Below are 21,933 nucleotides of genomic sequence, written 5' to 3'. Positions count from 1 at the left end.
CAGCCCCTAAATAAACTGGCAGCTCCCTCGGTCGCCTCCGCCTCCGTGTGTTCGCTCTGCCCCTGCCCCGGCCCAGGACCCGCCCGGTAGAGAGAGGCGTGAGTGGGGCGGGCAGCACCTTTATTGCAGCGCAGGCACCCCCGCCTGGGCCGCACAGGCCTCAGGCGTCCTGGTAGTAGCTGTTGAAGTTGATGCGCAGCAGGAAGTCCTCCAGGTGGGGCTGGTAGCCGCGGTTCACCAGCTTGCTCACCACTGGGGGGAGGGCGTCAGTGAGCAGCTCGGCCCCGCCCCCACCCCGCCTGGCCCTGCCCGGCCCCAGGGGAGGGTCACCTTTGAAGAGGAAGTGGGAGTAGTACTTGAAAGTGCTGTAGGACTGCTGCAGGAGGGCGAAGTTGGGGTGCTCGGGGCCGCGCCAGGGCTGGGCGATGAGCTGGCTGCGGAACTTGAGCACCAGGCTGAAGGTGCTGTGAATGATGTTCATGACCGGCGCCGCCTTCTCCGTCAGCAGGCCCCTGGGGGGCAGGCGGGGGCTGCGGTGAGCGCGCCCGACGCAGGGGACACGGGGGACGCGGCCCCGGCCCCGCGCCTCACCTGAACACAGCCTTGTGCAGGTACTCGGCATGGGCGCGCTGGATCTCCTCTAGGTCGCCCACCGAGGCCAGCCTGGCCTGGAACTCGCACCAGGTGACGTGCAGGATCTGGTTGGCGATGTAGCCCTGGATGACCTTCACGAAGTGCTGCATCTCGTGCTTGAACAGCTGCAGCTGGCGGAACTGCACCGAGCCGGCCGCGTGGCTCACCCGCGCTGCGGGGGGGGGGGGGGGGGGGTGTTGAGCTACAGCCACGGGCTGAGGGGACACCGGGGCCCCGCCAGGCTCACCTGTGCGCTTGAGGTGGAAGCAGACATCCTTGAGTGTCCACATCATGAGCTTCAGCTGCAACAGGAAGGAGAAAATGCCGCTGTACCGGCTCAAGCAGCCCTCGGTGACCACGATGTTGAGGGGCCAGTCAACCTGCCAGGGAAGCCAACTCAGCACGCCTGCGTCCCGGGACCGCCCCCCGCCCATCTGCACAAGGGGGCCCTGCTCACCTTGTACCTGAGCTCCAGGCAGCTCAGCACGTCCGGGGCATTGGGGGCAAACGTCTCGGGCAGGAACTTGAGGGCGAAGGAGAGGTTGGCGGCGTGCGGCGTGTCGCCGTGCAGGCTGTACTGCAGGGCCTTGCTCAGCACGGAGTTGAGCACCAGCGGGCTGAGGAGCTCCCCAGGCGTCTGTCCCGCCCCGAGCTGCAGCAGCAGGGCACGGGTGTCCCGAGGCGTCCCGAGGCCTCCAGGCCCCCTCCCACAGCCCCACCTGTGCCCGCCCCACCCGGGCCTCACCTTCTCGAAGAGCAGGTCACTGAGGGACTGCGCAAACTCCCCGTCCTCCATCAGCAGGAAGTGCCGCAGCGCCTCGAAGTGTGCCCCGAGGTGCAGCTCCACGAAGAAGTAGTCGACTGCGGCCTTGTTCACCAGGGAGACGCTGGCAGGAGGGGCCAGGCGTCACTGGCCGGCAAGGCGCGGAGGGCCGGGTGGGGAGGGCCGGGCGGGGCAGGTGGGCGGGCACTCACTGGGCAGCCAGCGGGGCCGTGATGGAGTGCTTCATGAGCACGGGCAGCGGCAGCAGCTCACTCAGCTGCACCGCACTCGCATCTGCGTCTGACTGGGCCCCGGGGTCCTCGGGGAGGGCAAAAGCTCGGGGCAGCCCGTGGTGCAGGAGGCGGGCAACGGGAGGCTCTGCTGCAGGGGTGACACGGACCACGGTCCCGCACCAGGGACACGCTGGCCAGGCTCCCTCCCGCCACGGCCAGCCCACTCACACATGGCCTCGTAGCTGTCCGGGTACCGCTCCAGGCAGTACTGCCCCGCCAGGCCTGCCAGGTAGGCCTGCTCCCTGTCCCAGCGCTGGGCCGCCTCCTCGCCAGGGCCTGGGCTGCTCCGGGTGTCTACGCCCTCCTGAGACAACCCAGCCTCAAGGAGCCCGCCTGTTCCCCTCGAATGGGAGAGGACGGACTGGGCGGGGGGCATCCCCCGCGTGCTGCCCAGTCCCAGGGCGGAGCCCTCACTGCCCACGACAGGCCAGGCGGGGGCAGGGGGCCCACCAGCAGCACACGCTGCCCCGACTCCTGGTCCCCAGCCCCTGACCCCGTCTGCCCTGACCTGTGAGCTCGGAGGGCCACCTGGAGAGAGGTCCTGGGAGTCCCCACTCGCCCCCGGGCCTGAGCGGAACGAACGGGGTGGGAGGGGGCGTCAGGGCCCAGCACCTGCCGCTGGACAGCGCCCCACCAAGTCCCCGGGGCAGCCAGCTTCTCACCCGCCCCCCGGGCTCACCGACGCCCCCCGTCACAGGACAGCCCTGGGGGCCCCACTGACCTGGCTCCTCAGGGATACTGTCTTCCAGAGCAGTGGGCGCAGCCTCCGCAGACAGCAAGTCCTGCAGGCCAGTCTCCTCCCCACGGCCAGAGCCGCCTGAGGCCGTCTCTGCAGGCAGCCGTGGCTCGTCTTCCCGGGCAGGGCTCTGGGCTCCCAAGCTGAGGCCTGACCGGGACCCATGGTCAGGGGGCGCCCAGGGGGGCCCGGGCACGTTGGGCTCAGCTTCCCCTGAGAGCAACCCCAGCATCACACTGGACTGAGACACGTGTCCGTGGACGTTCCACCGTGGCCGGGAGGGGGCCACATCCCACACGTTCTCCCCCACCCTGATGCTGGCATCAGACACGTGTCCGTGGACGTTCCACCGTGGCCGGGAGGGGGCCACATCCCACACGTTCTCCCCCACCCTGATGTTGGCATCAGACACGTGTCCGTGGACGTTCCACCGTGGCCGGGCGGGAGCCATTCCAGAAGCATAACCCTCTGTGGGAACACCAGGCTCTGCCACTTGCCCACAGAGCCGCCCCGGGTCCTGGCTGCTCTCCTCCTGGCAGGAGGGGTGCTGGGGGGGGTGCGCGTAAGGCAGAGCCACCCGCCCATCTGGGACACACGTGTCCAGCTGCACGTGAGTGTCCTCCCGCAGCCGCTGCCCCTCACTGCCCAAGCTGCCTCCTGCAGTCTGCAGGGCCCCTGGGGAAGCTGGGGCGGCCACAGACGGCCTCAGGATGGTTCTGAAATCGTACTCCTGCGGCCCGGAGGGCCCTGTGTCCGCTGCTGCGGACGGAGCCAGGGGAGGCAGGTCCGAGCCAATGGTCTGCAGCGCCTCGTCCAGGACGGGGGCCGCGCTGGTGAGCACAGGCTGCTCAGCCCCCTGGGCCGTGGGCAGGAAGTCTCGGATGCTGAGGCCCGCAGAGAACGGTCCCGGCCCCTCCGCCTGCTCTGACAGCGGGCCTGCTCCTGGCCCTGAGCCGCAGGCCCCAGCTGCTGGAGGCTCGAGGGGCTGCGGCGTCAGCACGCTCTGCCTGTCGGGGCTGTCCCGGGCAGCCTCGTGCCGCCCCTCATGCCCAGGATCACAGCTGCCGCCTCCGTCGGGGTGCTCAGGGCCCAGAAAGGAAGCCTGAAACACAAGTGCGCGTTGGTCCCTCCCATTATCCGGCTCTGTCCCCCAAGTTCGGTTCTGCACCCAGCACCAAAACCCATGACAGGGGGGCAGTGGGGACACAGGCCAGGCACGGGGCAGCCAGCTCGGAGCCCCACGCTATGTGCCCTGGGTCCTGCCCCGGCCCCTCGCCCGGGAGCGGGCACTCACCTGGAAGCGGGCACCCGGGAGGATGGCCAGCGGCTCCAGGGGCTTCCCCTCCGCCATGTCTTCCAGCAGCTCCTGAAATTCAACCAGCAGGATGTGCGGCGGCAGCCGTGGGGGTGGAAGTCACAGCCCCACCGCCCGCAACTGTCGGGCACCGCGATGCGGCGGGGCTCACGCGGCACTTGGCTCGCAGCCCGGCTGGCGCCCAGCACCACCTGTGTCGTCTGAGGGCAGCACGGCCTCTCCGGGTCACGACCCCTCTGAACACGCGATGAGAGCCTTACTCGTGCTCCTCCAGCGGGCACACAGGAAGGTCTGCGTGCGACCTCAGGGCTTCTGAGTCCCCGGGGGGCCGGGGAAGAGCTCCCCTGGGAACAGCAGCGCTACCTGAACGCGTTTCTGATCTTCTAAGAGAAAACGAAGCCGAGCGCCGGCCAATCTGTGCCTCTGGACCTTCCACAGCGCCTTCTGCTCCCGACGAGCTGCCTCTGCAGACAACTTGCTGTAATGATCCACCAGGGCCTGCCTGTAGCCACCAAGAGAGGACTGGTCACCATGGTCACCCCACTGTCCAGCCAGTGCCCCGTGGGCTGGAGGCTCTCCGTGGCAGAGACCCCTGATGGGCAGTCCACATGCCCAGCACCTTCCCCGGGCAGGTAGCTGCTCCCGCAACACCTGCAGGGGCCTCGCTGGGCAGGTCTTTCTGGCCCCCAGACTAGGAGCCCCCAGCGGGCAGGCCCAGTGAATTCACTCCGCAGAGTGAACACCAGATGAGCCCCTACACAGCCTGAAGCAGAGGGACTGGCGAGGGGCCGGGGGCTGCCCAGGGCCTCTAGGAGGTGAGGCCTCACTTCGTCAGCTGCGTAAAAGGCAACTTCCCGTTCTGCTGGCGCAAACCCCAGAGAACTAATTATCAATGCAAAAGGGTACACAGGGTGCAGTGTAAACATTTTATTTGCTTCATTCAAAGCTGGCCTGGCGTGTTAACACCCAACGATTTTGATCCTCTCGCCATCAGGAACTGGTTTCAAACCTGGACCGGCCATTTTTAATTCGGTTGTCACAGGCCAGGGACACAGCCTCTACACCTAGTTTCCTCCTCGTGTGAACAGGTGAATAATGTCTACTCACACACACACACGTGTGTACACACAAGACAGCACGGATGCACGGGCACAGGCATACACGCACTCATCACTTGGCTGGCTCAGTCACAGCTCCATAAACCGCCCCCAAGGTCAGGACAACTGAGACCCCGAGACGGTGAGCAGGAAGGGACAGCCCCTCCCACAAAGGGCCCCCCTTCGAGATGCCAGCTCTGCTGCCAGCTTATGGGAAATGCAGGGGAGGGCGGGACAAGCTGATGGCACAGCAAGAGACAGACTCGCAGATACTGTGCTGGAGAAATTCCTGTTTCTCTGTCAAACTGCTAACAGGTTTAAGAAAAAATTAGAAAAACAGGAGCTGTTTAACTTAAAAGAAACAAAGAGACAGAGAGGCGACAGGAACACAGTGTGTGCCCCAACCCTGAACCCGAGTCCACACAAACCGACCGCAAGGAGACCTTCTGAGCTCAGACCACTACTCTTCCGGCCTGATCATACACCTGCAAGGTGTCAAAATAAAAGGTAAAGGCCCATCAAAGATCAAACGAGCCACGGTGTCCCCACGGTGTCCCCACGGTGCCCTCGTCCCAGGGAGGCCGACCCGGAGTGGCCACTACGCCCGCGGCCACCTACCTGGCCTTCCTCTCCAGCTGCTCCTCCAGGGCCTTCAGCCTCCTCTGCCGGTCCCGGAGCTCACGGGCGTAGCTGAAGTCATCATCCAGCTCCTCCTGCCTGGCCGCCCGGCGGCGCTGCACAACACCCCCGGCGGCCCCGCTGGTGAAGCCGCCGCCCCGAGCCTGTGCCACCCCCGGGCCAACCCCACCCACCTCCTGGTCCTTCACAAACTGCTCCTTCAGCCTCTGAAACTGCTCTCGCTTCTGGGCATCCAAGGCCATCCGCTCAGACAGCTGCCGATCTGCGACAAGACAGTAAGGGGCATGTTATGAGGAGCCCCAGCAGGCAGCCCCCCGACGCAGAGGGGGACCCGAGCCACACGCACCGCTGAGCGCGCTCAGGACCCTGGACGCCGCTTCCCGGGCCTGGACGATTAATTCTTGTTTTGCAATTTCCATTCGTAATTCCTGAAAAAGACCACCAGTGATTGACGCATCTAATCCTCCCTCCCATGCCCCTGGGATGGCCTGGGAGAGGGGTCCGCTCAGACCCTGGGTGGGCTCTGGGGGCACGGTGCCCACCCCACACAGTGGTGAGGGCTGGTTCCCAGGCAATCGATACACTCTCCCAGAGCAATCTGGAGCCAAGACCCCAGGCCTGTATGCCCACCCTGAAGGGGACGGGCTTCCCTGCGGGGACGGAGGGCCAGGCCAGGCCGCCCCAGCAGGGTGTACAGCCTCCTCTGCACCTCCAACGCTCACCCCCGCCACTTGCTCTCTGGGGTCTGCCCAGCCCACATCTCCCTGCTGCCCAGCCCCCATCTCCCTGCTGCCCACCAGGTGCCGGGCCAGGAAGGACTTTCCATCAAACCCCTCCCCAGGCCACAGGAGGCGCAAAGCTTGGACCCCAGTACACCTGCCCCTCCTGAGCAGGAGGGGAGCCCACTGTCCAGCCCACGCTGGGAGGAGGGGGAGAGAGAGGCGCAAGGAACCCTGGGAGGAGGGGGAGAGGCGCAAGGAACCCTGGGAGGAGAGGGAGGCGCAAGAAAAGGCCCGTGGCCCAAGGCGCCCCTCCCTCACCTTCTCCTCCTTGCTGATGGAGCTGTGGCGCGCCACCCTCTCCATCCGGCCCACGTAGATGGCACAGTCTTTCTCGATGTCCTTCAGCTCCTCGAGGGAGAATATCACCGAGACGCGAGGGACCGGGACATCGGAGCAGCAGAGGTAATGCTGCCGAGGAGGGAGGACCTGCCGTGAGCCCGGAGGCACTCAGACCCACACCCCTCTCGGCCTCCCTGTTTCTGGCGACCCACACGGACAGCCTGCTTCCTCGGACACCCTGCACTCCTCGCTGGCATCCTCCACGGCTCCAGGACATCACAGGCTGGGCGGGTTTCCGCCCAGGCCAAGGCTGCCCTGTGGCAGAAGCCGGGTCTGCCTCCCACAAATAACACTTCAGAAGAAGCTGCCCAGAGCCGGACATGCCCACACGCACTTCCTAAGGTCAGCTCAGACAGGACTGCCCCAGCCGCCACGCCCTCCCCCCAGGGCCGAGCCCACCATGTCGTCCAACCTCTGGGCTGCTCCTGGGGCCTCACCAGTATGAGTCTCCTCCCCTGCATGGGCCGCTCCCACCCAGCCCTGAGCCTGTCCTGGCCGCTCCAGTCTGATCTCAGCCCTGCACTCGGCCGGCTGCTGCCCCCTGATCCAGCCTGCACTCGGCGGTTCCACTGCCAGGAACCCCCAGGTCCACACGCCTGGCCAGCCTGCTCGGACATCAGACAGCACCTCCAGGCAGAGGCTGCCGGTCCACACCCCACCACTGCCACCCGGCCATCTTCCGCAGAGCCTCAGCCGCACGGAGCGCGGCCAAGCCCTGTGAGCGCTGCACAAGACCCCCTGGGTCCACCTGCCTGGCGACGCAGCCCATCCCTGCCCTGCCGGGGCGGTTTCCAATGCAGAGGAGGGCAGGGAGGAGCCCGCTGCCCCCCGGCCTCTGAAACGCCCTCGGCTCTCCTCCCGTCTGAACGAGCGCCCAGAAACTCAACCGAAGTTGAGCTCGTGAAACTCTCAAGGGAAACTGAGGGAGAGGTCACCACGACCCCTGCTCCAACACAGCTGACCCAGAGCTAAGGACAGATCACCAGGCCGCAGGGGGCCGGGGGCTGGCACACGGCGAGCAGGAAGCACCCTGCGGGGGGCGCGTGCCAGCCGCCCTCACCCGGGGGCAGCAGAGCTTCAGCAGGTTGATGGTCTTCCCGCAGACATACACGTCGTGGGCGACATGCCTCAGGAACACGGGGACGCAGTCCTCCACCTCTTTGGAAATAAGCACGTAGCCGTGGGTCCAGTAAAACTTATCTACGTGCGGGACGAGACAGCCGGGTCTGAGTCCAACCACGGCCCCGACCCGCCGAGGGTGTGGGGTCCCGGCCGCAGCCGGCCGCCACCTACCTCTGAAGCCCAAGTACTCGTGGTTGACCTGGATCATGAACTCGCCGTAAACGTCTCTGAAGACCCCACTGTACACCCAGTCGTGGATGAACCTGCCAGGGTGGGTGGGCCAGTGGTGAGGTGGGTGGCACCCACGGGCGTAGACAGCTGCGCCCCGGTGCCCACAGTCCGAACCCCCCATCGTGCCCTCCCCGTGCCACCCCAATCTCTGATCCCTGCGCTGAGCAGGCGCCCCGACGCGAGGACGAGCTCGAACGTGTTAGGGCTGAGCGGGGCCCCGACCCCATGCCGGCCCCCACCGCGTGTAGGGCTCGCAGCTGGTCTTCAGCAGAGACAGCAGGACCGGGTAGTGCTCGTTGCTGCAGTTATCCAGGGCCTCCTGGTAGAGGTAGGAGAGCAGCTTCACCCCCTGGAGGCGGCAAGAGGAGGGCTCAGCGCACACGGCACAGACAGCAGGCGGGGAGCCCTGCCCGTCCCGTGGGGCTGGCCAGGCCCACACCCGGCAGGAACCCAGACTCACAGTGGGGAACGCAGCCCCGGGCGCTCTGCCCCCAGCACCCAGGAGTCCAGTGCCGACACCGCAGAGCTCAGCCAGGTACCTGGACACACAGGCCGGTGAGACCAGGTGAGCAGAACACGTCCCAGGCCCTACTCTGCCTGTCCAGATGGTCTGGCTTTAAAACCACCTGCACCTCAAGGACCTCAGGTGTGAGCCTCCTACCGGGCCCCTCCCAGGGCACCCCACGCAACGCCACCTCCTCCCCAGGTCTGGCCAAGACTGAATTCCCCTGAGTCCACAACCCTTCCCCAAACCTGCCACTATCCGGCCTCCCCCAGGCTGCCACCTCCTCTGCCCTGGATGGCTGCCAAGTCCCCCCTGGGCCCCTCGCCCCCAACACCCCGCTTCAGGCCGTGCTCCACACGTCAGTACAGCGCGACAGCACCCTCCAGATGCCCCCAGGCTCCCATCTCCAGCCCCAGGACCTCCACACTCCTGCCCCTCTGCCTGCAAGAACTCCTCTCCCACTGAGCCCCTCAGTCCGCCCCAGCCCCCCACTTTGCCTTCTCCAGGTGGCACCTGCCAGCGGCCCTTGGCCTGGCATTTACTAACTGGCTCCTGGGTGCCAGGGGCCGGGTCTGTCTGTAGGCACCCTGTGTGCCTGTCAGGCAGGAGCCCCCGATCCTGGGCAGGGCCTGCATGGTGGGCTGCCAACAGACAGCGCCCAGCACCTCGTGAACTCAGCTGGGTCAAGGGGCTGTCCAGACGCCTACCAGGAGGGCTGTTTTCATGGCCGCCCACCACCCAGCAAGCCCCACACCTGCCCCTGTCCAGCTACCAGGCTGCCGTGCTGAGGCTCACCTGAGCTGCCGGCCCAGTTTCTTGAAGAGAAAGGCAATGGTGAGGAGGCTCAGGGTGGGCGGGGTGGAGAGCACACAGGCCCGGTAGTACTGCAGGTACCTCCTCAGGCCGCTGGTGAAGGCCTGCGGGGCAGGGGGCAGGGGGCTGGGAGGAGGACGGCTAGGCACTTGGGGAACTGCCACCAAGCTCAGAACCAGAGGACAAGCCGGCGCAGGCAAAAGGCAGGGCTTCCACCCCCAACCCTGGGGCTCCGTGTTCCAAGGAACGGGCATCTGTGGGTCACGTGCGGACACCGAGCCTGGCCGGAGCCCGAGGCCACTGCAAATCCTGTCCCCGCAGCCAGGGCCAGCTGCACCGGGAAACCGGACCCTGCGGATCCCAAGCAGCTGGGCTCTGTGCACAGACGCCAGCCCTCAGAGGGTCTCTGGCTGCTCAGATCACTGGGGTCTCGAGGACACACGTGTCCTGGGCAGCCACAGCAGTATGGCCCCAGCTCAGCTCATGCCGTTCCAGGAGGTCTGCGTGGAACACTCCAGAACAAACGTCAGGCACCCCCCAGCAAGGAGACAGCTGTCCCGCCCTCACACCCCAGAGAGCCAACACATCAGTCCTGTCTTGGTTTCCTTCTGCCCTCCTAGCCCCACTGTGACCCATCCTAGAACCTGAGCCTCGTCACGTCACCCCAGCAGCCCCGCTGCGTTGCCCGCACCCTTCTCTCAGTCTGGATGCCCCTCCCACGCAGCTGCCCCCGCTGCCCTGGGGGCTGTTGCCAGCGAATGGGCCAAAGACAAGGCTTTCAAGAGGACCTGGTTCAGCCCCACGCCAGGGACCCAGTGGGGAACAGGCAGCATGGGCCCAACCCACACCGCCTGGCCTGCCCCCGGGGCCCCCAGCACTGGCCACACCTGCCTCGCACTCTCTCGTGGCCCCAACATGTCTGCCCCAGGTTTCCAGTGAAGTGACGGGCCAGGTAAGACGTAATCGCCGGCCACCCCATTCCTGAAGGGCAACTGACGGATCTGGGACATCACCGAGGAGAACACCGTTTGTACTCAGAGGCCCTGGTGCAGGACCTGTGGACAGCTCTCAGGCACACCTGCAGCAGCATGAGGCGGGGCCGTACCTGGAACACGAGGCCCTCGCTGCACGAGGAGTCCAGCACAGGCTGCAGAGAGAAGTGGCTCAGGCGCGCGTAGTGGGTCCCGCACTCAGCCACCTCCGAGAGGAGGCTGCTGATGCTCTCGGGGGATGCTCCTGAGACGTGGACACCCTGCTTCACCGTGAAGGCCTGCGCTGGCTGGACAGGACGAAGGCGGGGGTCACTGGGGCCGGGCATCCAGAGCCAGTGTGGTGCTGCATCCCATTCCACCCGTTCACCCAACCACAGCACTGCCCACAGCACCCCCAAGACCAGGGGCCCCGACCCAGATACACACACAGGAAGGGGCACAGGAGGCAGAAGGCCTTCCAGGCTACCTGAGGGGTGCACACAGACACCTGCTTGGGGCTGGGGCTGTGAGAAAGTGCTTGCCGTTAGATCAGGCACCTGTCCTGAGGAAATAATGGAAAAGGCACACAGACACCTGCCATGGCGTGTTCCCCACAATGTGGTTTACAACCGCAGAGCACGGAAACAACCTAAGAGAGGGCTGACTGCAACCACGCTTGTGGGATGCAGTGAAAGCTGTGTGAACAGGAAAACGTACAGCTGCAGGTACCTGCGCTGAAAAGAAGGTCTCAAATAAATACCCACACTGTACGCCTTAATGAAGTAGAAAAAGAGCAAATGAAACCCAAAGCTAACAGAAGAAGAGAAACAATAAAATAGGGAATAGAGGGGCTTCCCTGGTGGCGCAGTGGTTAAGCATCAGCCTGCCAGTGCAGGGGACACGATTTGAGCTCTGGTCCGGGAATATCCCACATGCTGTGGAGCTACTGAGCCTGCGCACCACAAATACCGTGCTCCGCAACGAGATAGGCCACCGCTATAAGAAGCCCACGCACCACAACGAAGAGTAGCCCCCGACTGCCACAACTAGAGGAAGCCTGCGCACAGCAACGAAGACCCAACACAGCCTTAAATTAATTCATTCATTAATTAATTGGAAAAAAATAGGCTGGGACCAGCACAACACCTCCCAACAAGATAATAAATGTTAACGTCATGTGAATTTTACAATTTAAAGAAAATAAAATCAACAAAAACCCCAAAATGAAAAGTCCAACACCATATGGCTTCACTGGTAAATCCTACCAAACAATTAAAGAACTACCACCAGTTATTCTTAAACTCTTCCAAAAATTAAAGAGGAGGGAACACTTCCTAATTCTAAGAGGCCAGTATTGCCCTGATGCCAAAGCAAGATAAAGACATTACAAGGAAAAGACTACAGGCCAACATCCCTTATGAACACAGATACAAAAATCCTTGATAATATATTAACAAACTGAATCTATCAGCATGTTAAAGGATTATACACCATGACCACGTGGGTTTTATCTCAGCAATGCAAGGGCAGTTCAACATACAAAAATCAACGTAGGGACTTCCCTGGTGGCGCAGTGGTTAAGAATCCCCCTGCCGATGCAGGGGACACGGGTTCGAGCCCTGGTCCGGGAAGATCCCACATGCCACAGAGCAACTAAGCCCGTGTGCCGTAACTACTGAGCCTGCACTCTAGAGCCCGCATGCCACAACTACTGAAGCCCGCACGCCTAGAGCCCATGCTCCGCAGCAAGAGAAGCCACTGCAATGAGAAGCACGCACACCGCAATGAAGAGTAGCCCCCGGCTTTCCACAGCTAGAGAAAGCCCACACGCAGCAATGAAGACCCGAGGTAGCCAAAAATAAATAAATGAATAAATTTATTTTTAAAAAATCAATGTAATACACATTAATAGAACGAAGGAAAAAATTAGATATGATCATCTCAGCAGATGCAAAAAAACCAACTGACAAAACTCAATACTCTTTCATGATAAAAACACTCAATAAACTAGGAAAAGAATGGAACTTTCTCAACAGGATAAAGGCCACGTGTGAAAAACCCACAGCTTACGTGACACTCAGTGGTGAGAGACTGAAAGCTTTCCCCCGAGGATAAGGAACAAGGCAAGGATGGCTGTTTTCACCACTTCTGTTCAACATAATACTGGAAGTCCCAGCCAGAGCAATTAGGCAAGAAGAAGCAATTTTAACATCCAAATTGGAAAGGAAGAAGAAAATTATCTGTCTGCAGATAACATGATCTTATATACAGAGAACACTAAAGAATCTACAAAACACCTGTTAGAGCTAATAAAGGAATTCAGCAAAGTTCCAGGATATGAAATCAACAAACAAAAATCAGTTGTATTTCTATACACTTGCAACGAACAAGCCAAATAAAGGAAACTAAGAAAACAATTCCAGTTACTAGTGTAACATAAGAATAAAATCCTTAAGAGAGAAACTTAACTGAGAAGGCAAAAGACTTGTTACAGTGAAAACTAGAAAACATCGCTGAAAGAAATTAAAGACCTAAATAAACGCGAAGACACCCAACGTTCACGGACTGGAATGTCTAGTAATGTTAGGATAATAATACACCCAGGGAATTCCCTGGCTGTCCAGTGGTTAAGACTCAGCACTTCCACTGCAGGGGGCACAGGTTCAATCCCTGGTCAGGGAACTAAGATCCCACATGCTGTGTGGTGTGGCCAAAAATAATAATAATAATACACCCAAATCGATCTGCGGATTCAATGCAATGCCTATCAATATCCCAATGGTGTTTTTAGCAGAAATAGGAAAGACCATCCTAAAATTCATAATGGTATTGCAAGGGGCCCTGAATAACCACAGCAATCTTAAAAAAAAGTTGTAAAACTCACACCTCCCAAGGTCAAAACTTCCTACAAAGTTACAGTAATCAAAACAGTGTAGAACTTGGGGAGTTCCCTGCTGCCCTAGTGGTTAGGACTCGGCGCTCTCACTGCCGTGGGCCGGGTTCAATCCTTGGTTTGAACTGAGATCCCGCAAGCTGCGCAGCACGGCACCCCAAAAAAACAGAACACTGTAGTACTGACATTAGGACAGACATGAAGACCAGTGGAACAGAACAGAGGCCAAAAATAAACACTCACATATACGGTCAATTAATGCATAAGGATACCAAGACCATACAAATGGGGAAAGAACAGTCTTTTCAACAAATGGTGCTCGGTAAACAGACTATCCACATGCAAAAGATTTGAGTTGGACCCTCCCCCTGCACTTGAGTTAATACAAAATTAACTCAAACTTGATCAAATATCTAAACTTAAGAGCTGAAACAATAAACTCTTAGAAGGAAACATAGAGGCCTTGAATTTGGTGATTTCTCAAATATGACACCAAAGGTACAAGCAACAAAAGAAAGAAAGAAAACCTGAACTTCATCAGAATTAAAAACTTTTGTACTTCAAAGGATACTATCAAGAGAATGAAAAAACAACCTACAGAATGGGAGAAAATATTTGCAAATCATATATCTGATAAGGGATTACTATCCACAATATATAAAGAACTCCAACTCAACGGCCCAATTCAAAAAAGGGCAAAGGACATGTGAGGACACAGTAAGAAAGCAGCTGTCTGAAAGCCAAGGAGAAAGGCCTCAGGAGAAATTAATCCTGCAAGCACCTTAATATTGTACCTCCGGCATCCAAAACTATGGGAAAATACATTTCCGTTCTCTAAACCCAAAAACAAACAAACAAAAAAAAGGCAAAGGACCAAAATAGACATTTCTTCAAAAAAGACATGCCCATGAGGAATGCTCGGGACTTCCCTGGTGGCACAGTGGTTAAGAATCCACCTGCCAACGCAGGGGACACGGGTTGGAGCCCTGGTCCAGGAAGATCTCACATGCCATGGAGCAAATAAGCCCGTGTGACACAACTACTGAGTCTGTGTGCCACAACTACTGAAGCCCATGCGCCTAGAGCCCATGCTCCACAACAAAAGAAGCCACCGCGGGCTTCCCTGGTGGCGCAGTGGTTGAGAGTCCGCCTGCCGATGCAGGGGACGCGGGTTCGTGCCCCGGTCCGGGAAGATCCCACATGCCGGGGAGCAGCTGGGCCCGTGAGCCATGGCCGCTGAGCCTGCGCGTCCGGAGCCTGTGCTCCACAACGGGAGAGGCCACAGCAGTGAGAGGCCTGCGTACCGCAAAAGAAAAAAAAAAAGAAGCCACCGCAATGAGAAGCCTGTGCATCGCAACGAAGAGTAGCCCTGCTCGCCGCAACTTGAGAAGGCCTGCGCAGAGCAACGAAGACCCAACGCAGCCAAGAATTAATTAATTAAAAACAAAAAGGGAAAAAAATCTTAAAAAAAATAAATGCTCAGCATCATTAGCCATGATGGAAATGCAGATCTAAACTACAATGAGAGACCACTTCACACCTGCTGGGGTGGCTACTATTTACCAAAAAAGGGGTGGGGGGATAAGTACTGGTAAGGACGCAGAAAGACGGAAGCCCCAGGCCACTGCTGCAGGGAGTGTGAAAGGGTGCAGCCATGGTGGAAGATAATCTGTTGGCTCCTCGGAAAGGTAAACGTACACCGTAGGAGCCCTGCAAGTACTGCAATTCCACTCCTAGGAATAGACCCAAATGAACTGAAAGCTGGGACTCAACAGATTCTCGCGCACTCATGTTCACACAGCACTATTCACAACGGCCAAAAGGTGAAATCCACGCAAGTGTCCATCAACGTGATGAATGGACAGCAAAGTGCGGTCTGTATATGCATGGAGTACTTCTCAGCCTTAAGAAGAAGGAAATTCTGACACTGGTTAGAACATGAATGAACCCTGAGAACGTTATGCTGAATGAAGTAAGTCAGACACAAAAGGACAAACGCTGTATGGTTCCACTCACATGAGGAAAATCACAGAGACAGGAAGTAGAAAGGTGGGTACCGTGGGCTGGGGGAGGGGGAAATGGGGAGTCAGTGTTTAATGAGGACAGAGTTTCAGTTTGGGAAGATGAAAAATTTTGGAAACAGACAGTGGGATGACTACACAACATTGCGAGCGTAATTAATGCTACCGAACAGGACCCCTGATGGCGGGTGAGATGGTAAACCTTAAGTTACGGCTGCTTTACCACCATTTTAAAAGGGTGGAGAGGGCTGCTTCCACTCCACAGAGAAGGGCCATTCACACAACAGAGCACTATGAGGCCACGAACGCCGAGTCGGAGCAGCGTTCCGCGCTGCTGAGAGGGCAGCTCAGCACCAGGACCGCCTGCGGTCGGCCGGAGCGCGTCTGCGCCAAGCCCAGGACGTGCTTCTAGCACACGCCCCACCTGAGAACAGCCCTGGGAGGTACACTGAAGACACAGAGAGACCCGGCACAGGACACAGGACAAGGGAAGCATGTGCAGAGCAACACACACAAAAGGCCCCGCCCCCGCCCCCGCCCGCACTCCTCGAGGATCCACGGAAACAGGTACATTTCTCTTCTTTCACTGACGGCAAAAAACATCTTACTTTTATTCAGTTTTTTAAAAGGATGTTAATGAATTAATACTCTTTAGAACTGAAACGAAAAGACAATCACCAGGCAGGCGGTCAAGTGGGCTTCCCGACCACACGCCACCCTGGACTCTGTGGCCGCTGCCCTCCCCCTCCCACCCAGCGCCCAGGTGTGTCACGTGTGAGCATGTCCTTACCTGGCAGAGGGAAAACGTGGCGGACACGACCCCAATCAGGATGTTGAGCGCGTCCTTCACCAGCTCGCACTCCTTCACCAGGACGGGCTGCGGGGCCTGCAGGAGGCCCCCGCCCAGCACCTGCAGCCCTGCTTGGCAGAGCCGGCAGGACCTGTCGAAGGCGGCCCTTCCGGCCTCGGTGAGGTAGGGCTCCTCTCGGTGGCCAGGCGGGCTGTGGGGGACAGAGGGGGGCAGCGAGTGGACGTGAACAGAAGGCGGGACAAAGCGGTTCAACAGCATAAAACGTCTAAGACCAGGTGTGACTCCCCACGGCCCCCAGCTCTCCAGCAGCGCCCGGCAGGCCGTCAGACGGTGCCGCGCAGACAGGGTCCGGAAGCAGCAGCACACGCCCGCGCCGCCCAGCGCCTCCGGGCACACGGCGGTCCTCCGGCTGCCCACCGGCTCGCCACGGCCTCTACATGGGAAACAACACCCAAGCCTGGAGCAGAACATTAACAACAGCGCACGTGTCCATCGCCAGAGGAGTGGAGAAGGACGCGATCCGTCCACACGAGGGAACTATCATCCAGCCTTAAAAAGAAAGGAAATTCCGACACAACGTGTCAGATGCTACAACATGGAGGAACCCTGAGGGCGTGACGCTGCGATACAAGCCAGTCACAAGACAACAAGTACTGAGTGACCCCACTCCTGTGGGGTCCCTGAAGTAGTCACAACCACAGAGACAGAAAGGAGAAGGGTGGGGGCCAGAGGCTGGGGGAGGGGGAGGGGGAGTGAGTGTGTAATGGGGACCGAGCCTCGGTTTGGAGAATGAAACAGTTCTGGAGACGGATGGTGGTGATGGTCACACCACGTGAATGTCCTTAATGCCACTGAACCGTACACTTAAAAAGGGTTAAGATGGGGCTTCCCTGGTGGCGCAGTGGTTGAGAGTCCACCTGCTGATGCAGGGGACGCGGGTTCATGCCCCGGTCCGGGAAGATCCCATATGCCGCAGAGCAGCTGGGCCCGTGAGCCATGGCCGCTGAGCCTGTGCTCCGCAATGGGAGAGGCCACAACGGTGAGAGGCCCGCGTACCTCAAAAAAAAAAAAAAAAGCATTAAGATGATAAATTTTATGTTATGTGCACTTTATCACCCTCCCCCCACAAAAGCACAAAGAATGTACAGAGGAAAAAGTCTCCTGAAATTCCAGGAGAAATCAGGCCAGCTGGGTCTCACAGAGGGTTGCTCTGGGCACACATCCACCCCTGAGGTCTTTGCCTATGGGGGTCCTGTAGGAAGTTCAGGAACTACCAGTGTCTGCCCAGCCCGGTCACACTGTTCAAAAGAGGCCAAAAAGACAGTATCACTTCTCTCTTTTTTTTTTTTTTTTTTTGCGGTACGCGGGCCTCTCACTGCTGTGGCCTCTCCCGTTGAGGAGCACAGGCTCTGGACGCGCAGGCTCAGCGGCCATGGCTCACGGGCCCAGCCGCTCCGCGGCATATGGGATCCTCCCGGACCGGGACACGAAGCCGTGTTCCCTGCATCAGCAAGTGGACTCTCAACCACTGCGCCACCAGGGAAGGCCAGTATCACTTCTTAAACATTCCTTTGGAAACCACCAACCCTACTGAAAGTATGAAAGAACTGTTCTTTAAAATCCACTGGAAAGAGTAATTTCTCAATAAAAGGAGCCCGAGAAAAATCTCAGAACTTGTCAAAACCAAAACTGCTTTTTAACGAACACTGCACCATAATGCGCTCCTTCCCTCACTCACCAAGTGTCTGAGAGCAGCGGCCAGAGCAGGACAAGCCCAGTCCTCATGGGGCAGGTGCGCGGACACAAGCTACAAGGAGGCGCGACTCACCGCCCATGACACGGGTCCCAGAGGGACCTGAGACACTGGTCAGGAAGGCCCCGGGAGCAAGGCCACACCTGGAGCAGTGTCCCTGGCGGAGGGAGCGGCCTGTGTGAAAGCCCAGAGACAGGAAGAGAAAGGGGCCAGGTGCTCGGGGCTCAGTGTGGGGAGGGCGAGGGCAGGGGCCGGCGGTCCACAGTCCAGATGGGGAGGCCATGAGGCATGGCAGGCAGAGTGGCGGTGCACCTCTGATTTCCATCCCTGGAAAGTGGTACTGGCCGAGTGGAGGATAGCCTGAGTGGGCAGGAAAAGCGTGCAGGACGGTCCTGAGTGCCCCGATCAGCAGGTGGGGCCCAGCCGGGCCACAACACCAGCCCACACTCCCTTGGGGCAGGAAGAGCTCGAGGAAAGGAGGAGACTCGGACCTCCAGGGTCCTTCCGAATGGCCCTCCAGGGGGTCCCCCGGGGGATGCACGTGCTGCAAGCACCACCCCTCTGCGCACTCGAGTGCTAGGCTCCTGCCCACCCTTCCAGGGCCAGCTCCCGACCACTGTGGCCACACGACCCTTTCAGTGGCTCAGAGCTGAGGGAGGAGAGTCCATGAAGGAAAACAAACTCACACTTGGACCCACAGAGAACTTGGCCTTTAACATCAATGAAACCACTTCCCCAGAAAGGGCGACAGACACAGAGGACTCCCGGCAGCAGGGAGACCGACGCTGGCTCACAGGGTGAGGCACAGGGGCAGGGGTCCTCTGGGGGTTCTCAAGGAGAGGGCAGAGCTCACAATCCAGGGGCTGCAGGTGGACAGGGCGCCGCAACCGCCCATTCGTCAGAGCTCCTGGCAGGAAACTAGCAGGCGGCTGGGATTCAACTGCAACAAGTTCCCGAGATTCTCCGAATGAACTCGAGTGACAGGCCTCAGGGGTTGGGGCAGCAGGTTACGATGGAGCAGGCAGTGGAAGAGCTTTGGGGGAGTGAGCTCAGGCCGTGCCCAGCCACGAGCTGGCCGGGCGTCTCCTGCGGGAGCGCGGGGCACAGGCTATCGCACTGGCTGCCGTCCTCCTGGAAGGGACACCGCAAGGTACTCCTCACGCTGGAGCTGTGGGGCCAGTTCTGCTTTCGGGGGACACTGAGGGGATTAAGCGCATTCAGAAAAAGGGACGAGGATGTTGACCAGCTGAGCAACCATGTCTCCTGAACAGTGACCTGCAAAACTGAGCCTAGCAAAGTGGGAACTGGTAACTGAAATACCACTAGCGAATATTTACAAAAGAAAGCAGTAGCTGCTTGACGGCCAGTGCTTAGACTCGTGAGGGGTTAGCAAACAGCGGAGCGACTAGATTTGCTCTGTGCACACAAGACAGGGTGAAGACTTAACAGGAAGTCACAGAGCAGAGAAGCCCCTCAAAGACAAGACAACCACCAAAACCGACGGTGCCTGGGGGAATCCATGTGGGGGAAGATGACCACGCCAGGAAAGCGACCCCAGCAGGAGCAGGGCCCACACAGCATCCCCGAGGGCGTGCTCACCCTTGGGAGGCACTCGGCTCCCTGGGAACCCCACCTCGTTCACCCAGTGCTCCCCAAACTGGCATCCCACAAAAATGCCAGCAGATGAGATGCAACAAGAGGATCCCATGACCAAACATTTGGGAAATGTGTCCTCTACCCCCACTCTGGGAGGTTGCGAGACACCAGCACACTACAGACTGAGAGATCCTGTGTGCAGAGGCCGTGGACGGGAAGAGCATCTACCAGGGAAACACTGCGAGGACCGAACTTCTCACCAGAGGACCACCCTCAGTCGTTATAGACGTGAAGAACGTTCCCTCGTCAGCACCCCATGCCCAGCACTGACCACACACCTCCGACTGGGAGCCACCGTGGCCAGGATGTAACTCAGTTGCCAACTGACCACTCGGACTGCGAAGTGCGATCTGCAGAAGTTACTGGTTCAGTGGGAACCTGCGTAGGCCCGAGAGCCCTCTCCGCCTGCACTTCTCTCAACCCCTCGGGCGCAGACAACTTGTACACAGCTTGACTGAAACTTGCAAGTTCCTAAACCCAGCTACCTGGGCTCTCTGAGTAAAGGCCAGGTTCACCGGGGGCGGGGGGGGGGGGCACTGTGCATTTTAAGGCAAAGCTCACGAACCATCCAACTTGCTCCCAGCACCTCCGCTTGCTGGCCTCGTAGGTGAGCACGGCGTCCCACAGGTCAATGTCTGGAGTCATGCCCGGCTCCGACTGGGAATCAGGAGTCAGATTGGATGCTGATTGAAACCCTTCATCTTCCGACTGATCCACACTCGAAGAGACCTAGAGGCCAAGAGAAAAGGACATTTCACCTGAACATGGTGTCTAGATTTCACCTGAGTGGGATGAGAGCTCCAGGGGCACTTCCACACGCTTCCATTTACTCTATGGGAAAGACCCGGCAGAACGTTTCTTCTAGTTTCCTCAAGCACATAAGCAGTACACCATGTTTTCACCCCTAAGGAATCATTTAAGGAATTAAACTAATTCGTTACCAATTCCCAATTTCACACAACACAGGCTTGCTGAGGCTTACGAGCCTCAAAATAACTGACAATGACATTTTTCACAAGATGTCTCCGATCTGGAAATTCCATTTTGGGAAACCCAGCATAAAAAAGTCACATAGACACAGAAAAACTCACGTCCGCCAAGATGTTTGCTACAGCATTACGGCTGAAAACAATCTAAATGCCTCACAGTAAGGGAATAACTGAACGATGACAGAACACCCTTTCAGCAAAGCCGCAAAATGCAAAGGCAAAAGACAATTTACTTAATAACGGAAAAATCCCACCTTACCGGGAAAACAGCATATAACACTGCACGAACAGCAGGAACAAATGTTTTTTTGCCACCTATGGCTACTGAACACTTGAAACGCAGGAAGGAACCGGATTTATTTCATCTTCATGAACTTGAATTTAAACATCAACTCGAAGGCAAAAGAAGTGACTGAACAGTAAATACAAGAGGAAAGCGGCACGTGGCCGGGGGCTGCGCGGGAGGGGAGGGGGGTGGGGTGGGAGTCCCCACGGCTCAGCCACCAGTGCTCCGAACTCCAGCTGTCCTCCTTTTGCCCCGATGGAAGGAAGGTCAAACGAGGCCCTTCCCAAGCCCGGGGAGCCGGAGGCAGGAAGCAAACACTCTACCTTGATGGCCAGTCCGGAGAGGTCTGCGCTGTCCGGCACCGGGGGCAGGTCCAGGCGGACGTCCAGGTCGGCCGTGCGGCTGTGCACCAGGGCTCCAAAGAGCGAGACGCGGGTGTCCCTCTCAAACCTGTCCCCGCAGGGGTCGCCATACGAGAAGAGCCCGACGGCGGGCAGGCCGGTGCCCGGCGCCGCCTCCATCACCTGCAGCGTCTTCCGGACCAGGTCCCGACACAGATACTCCTCTCCGGAGATGAGTGACCGCACGTCCGCCTCCAACCCGCTCAGGTCGGCGCAGTCGTAGCCGCCGTAGGGAACGTCTCTCCCGACGGGCCGGCTGTGCAGGAAGAAGTCCCGCCGGCGCCGCAGCATTCGCGGGGGCCCGCTGCCCGCCAGCCGCACCAGCAGGTCCAGCACGGATCCCAGCTCCGCCAGCGGCCGGCGATGCGCGGCCTCCAGCTCCTCCACCAACTCCTCCAGGCGGTCGGCCTCGGCGCCCAGGCCGCTCACTCGCAAGTCGAAGGACAGCATGAGGATCCTGTTTTTCACCGGGAGTCTCGGGAGGCCGGGCTGCAGCTTGCGGGTCTCATCTTGAAAGAGGCTCGTGAACAGAACGTTGTAGGCCACCCTCTTGAGGCTCTGCTTGGCCTTCTTGCGGCTCCCGCGGCGCTGGCCAGAGTGAGCCTTCGCGGCCGGCAGGAGGGCCTCGCACAGGTCGTCCACCAGCTGGGGGACGCTGGCCATGCCCCCTCCTCACGCCGGGCCCTCGAGCGCGGCCTGACTCGCCTTCTCGGGGCCCCGGAGAGGGGACGGCCGGCAGAGGCACCGCCGAGGACGGAGCGTGGGCCAGACCCGCGCGCCCGCTCGCCTGCCGGATCCCCTCACCCCGGAGACAGCGCGCAGCCCCAGCTCCCGCCACCGCGTCACCGCCGCGCGACCAGCCAGACAGCCGGAGCAAGCGCACC

General features: G+C 59.5%; 1 protein-coding gene across 4 annotated transcripts; it reads right to left on the bottom strand.

Annotated features, from left to right (window-relative positions):
• Window positions 1-30: 30 nt before the first annotated feature.
• Window positions 31-21,927, bottom strand: TUBGCP6 (tubulin gamma complex component 6). Of its 4 annotated transcripts, XM_079937115.1 has the most exons (25): window positions 20,972-21,927; window positions 19,939-20,102; window positions 15,944-16,154; window positions 10,374-10,547; window positions 9,251-9,372; window positions 8,411-8,489; window positions 8,190-8,299; window positions 7,891-7,982; window positions 7,658-7,797; window positions 6,517-6,666; window positions 5,823-5,904; window positions 5,650-5,738; window positions 5,456-5,571; window positions 4,104-4,242; window positions 3,720-3,791; window positions 2,411-3,527; window positions 2,198-2,256; window positions 1,858-1,993; window positions 1,609-1,777; window positions 1,379-1,520; window positions 1,091-1,285; window positions 881-1,013; window positions 592-805; window positions 331-512; window positions 31-252 (listed from the first exon to the last, which is right to left on the bottom strand). In XM_079937115.1, exons 1-25 carry the CDS (start codon window positions 21,710-21,712, stop codon window positions 161-163), a joined length of 4,920 nt encoding a protein of 1,639 aa, XP_079793241.1. In that variant the 5' UTR covers window positions 21,713-21,927; the 3' UTR covers window positions 31-160. The 4 variants fall into 4 exon arrangements, 3 of the variants coding, with proteins under 3 accessions (XP_079793241.1, XP_079793240.1, XP_079793239.1); XM_079937114.1 differs by having other exon boundaries at window positions 1,858-2,256; XM_079937113.1 differs by having other exon boundaries at window positions 1,091-1,520; window positions 1,858-2,256.
• Window positions 21,928-21,933: the final 6 nt, after the last annotated feature.

Source organism: Stenella coeruleoalba (genome assembly GCF_951394435.1).
Source record: "Stenella coeruleoalba genome assembly, chromosome: 11".
Classification (NCBI taxonomy): Eukaryota; Metazoa; Chordata; class Mammalia; order Artiodactyla; family Delphinidae; genus Stenella; species Stenella coeruleoalba.
Note: the sequence above shows the minus strand (reverse complement) of the source record. Positions and strands in the feature narration are given on the sequence as shown.

Coding starts and splice junctions, on each gene's coding strand:
- TUBGCP6 (XM_079937113.1), bottom strand. CDS start 21,712: ATGGCCAGCGTCCCCCAGCTGGTGGACGACCTGTGCGAGGCCCTCCTG. Junction 8,490..9,250: donor AAACTGGGCCGGCAGCTCAG/GTGAGCCTCAGC, acceptor CTGTGTGTCCAG/GTACCTGGCTGAGCTCTGCG. Junction 7,798..7,890: donor CGAGTACTTGGGCTTCAGAG/GTAGGTGGCGGC, acceptor TCCCGCACGTAG/ATAAGTTTTACTGGACCCAC.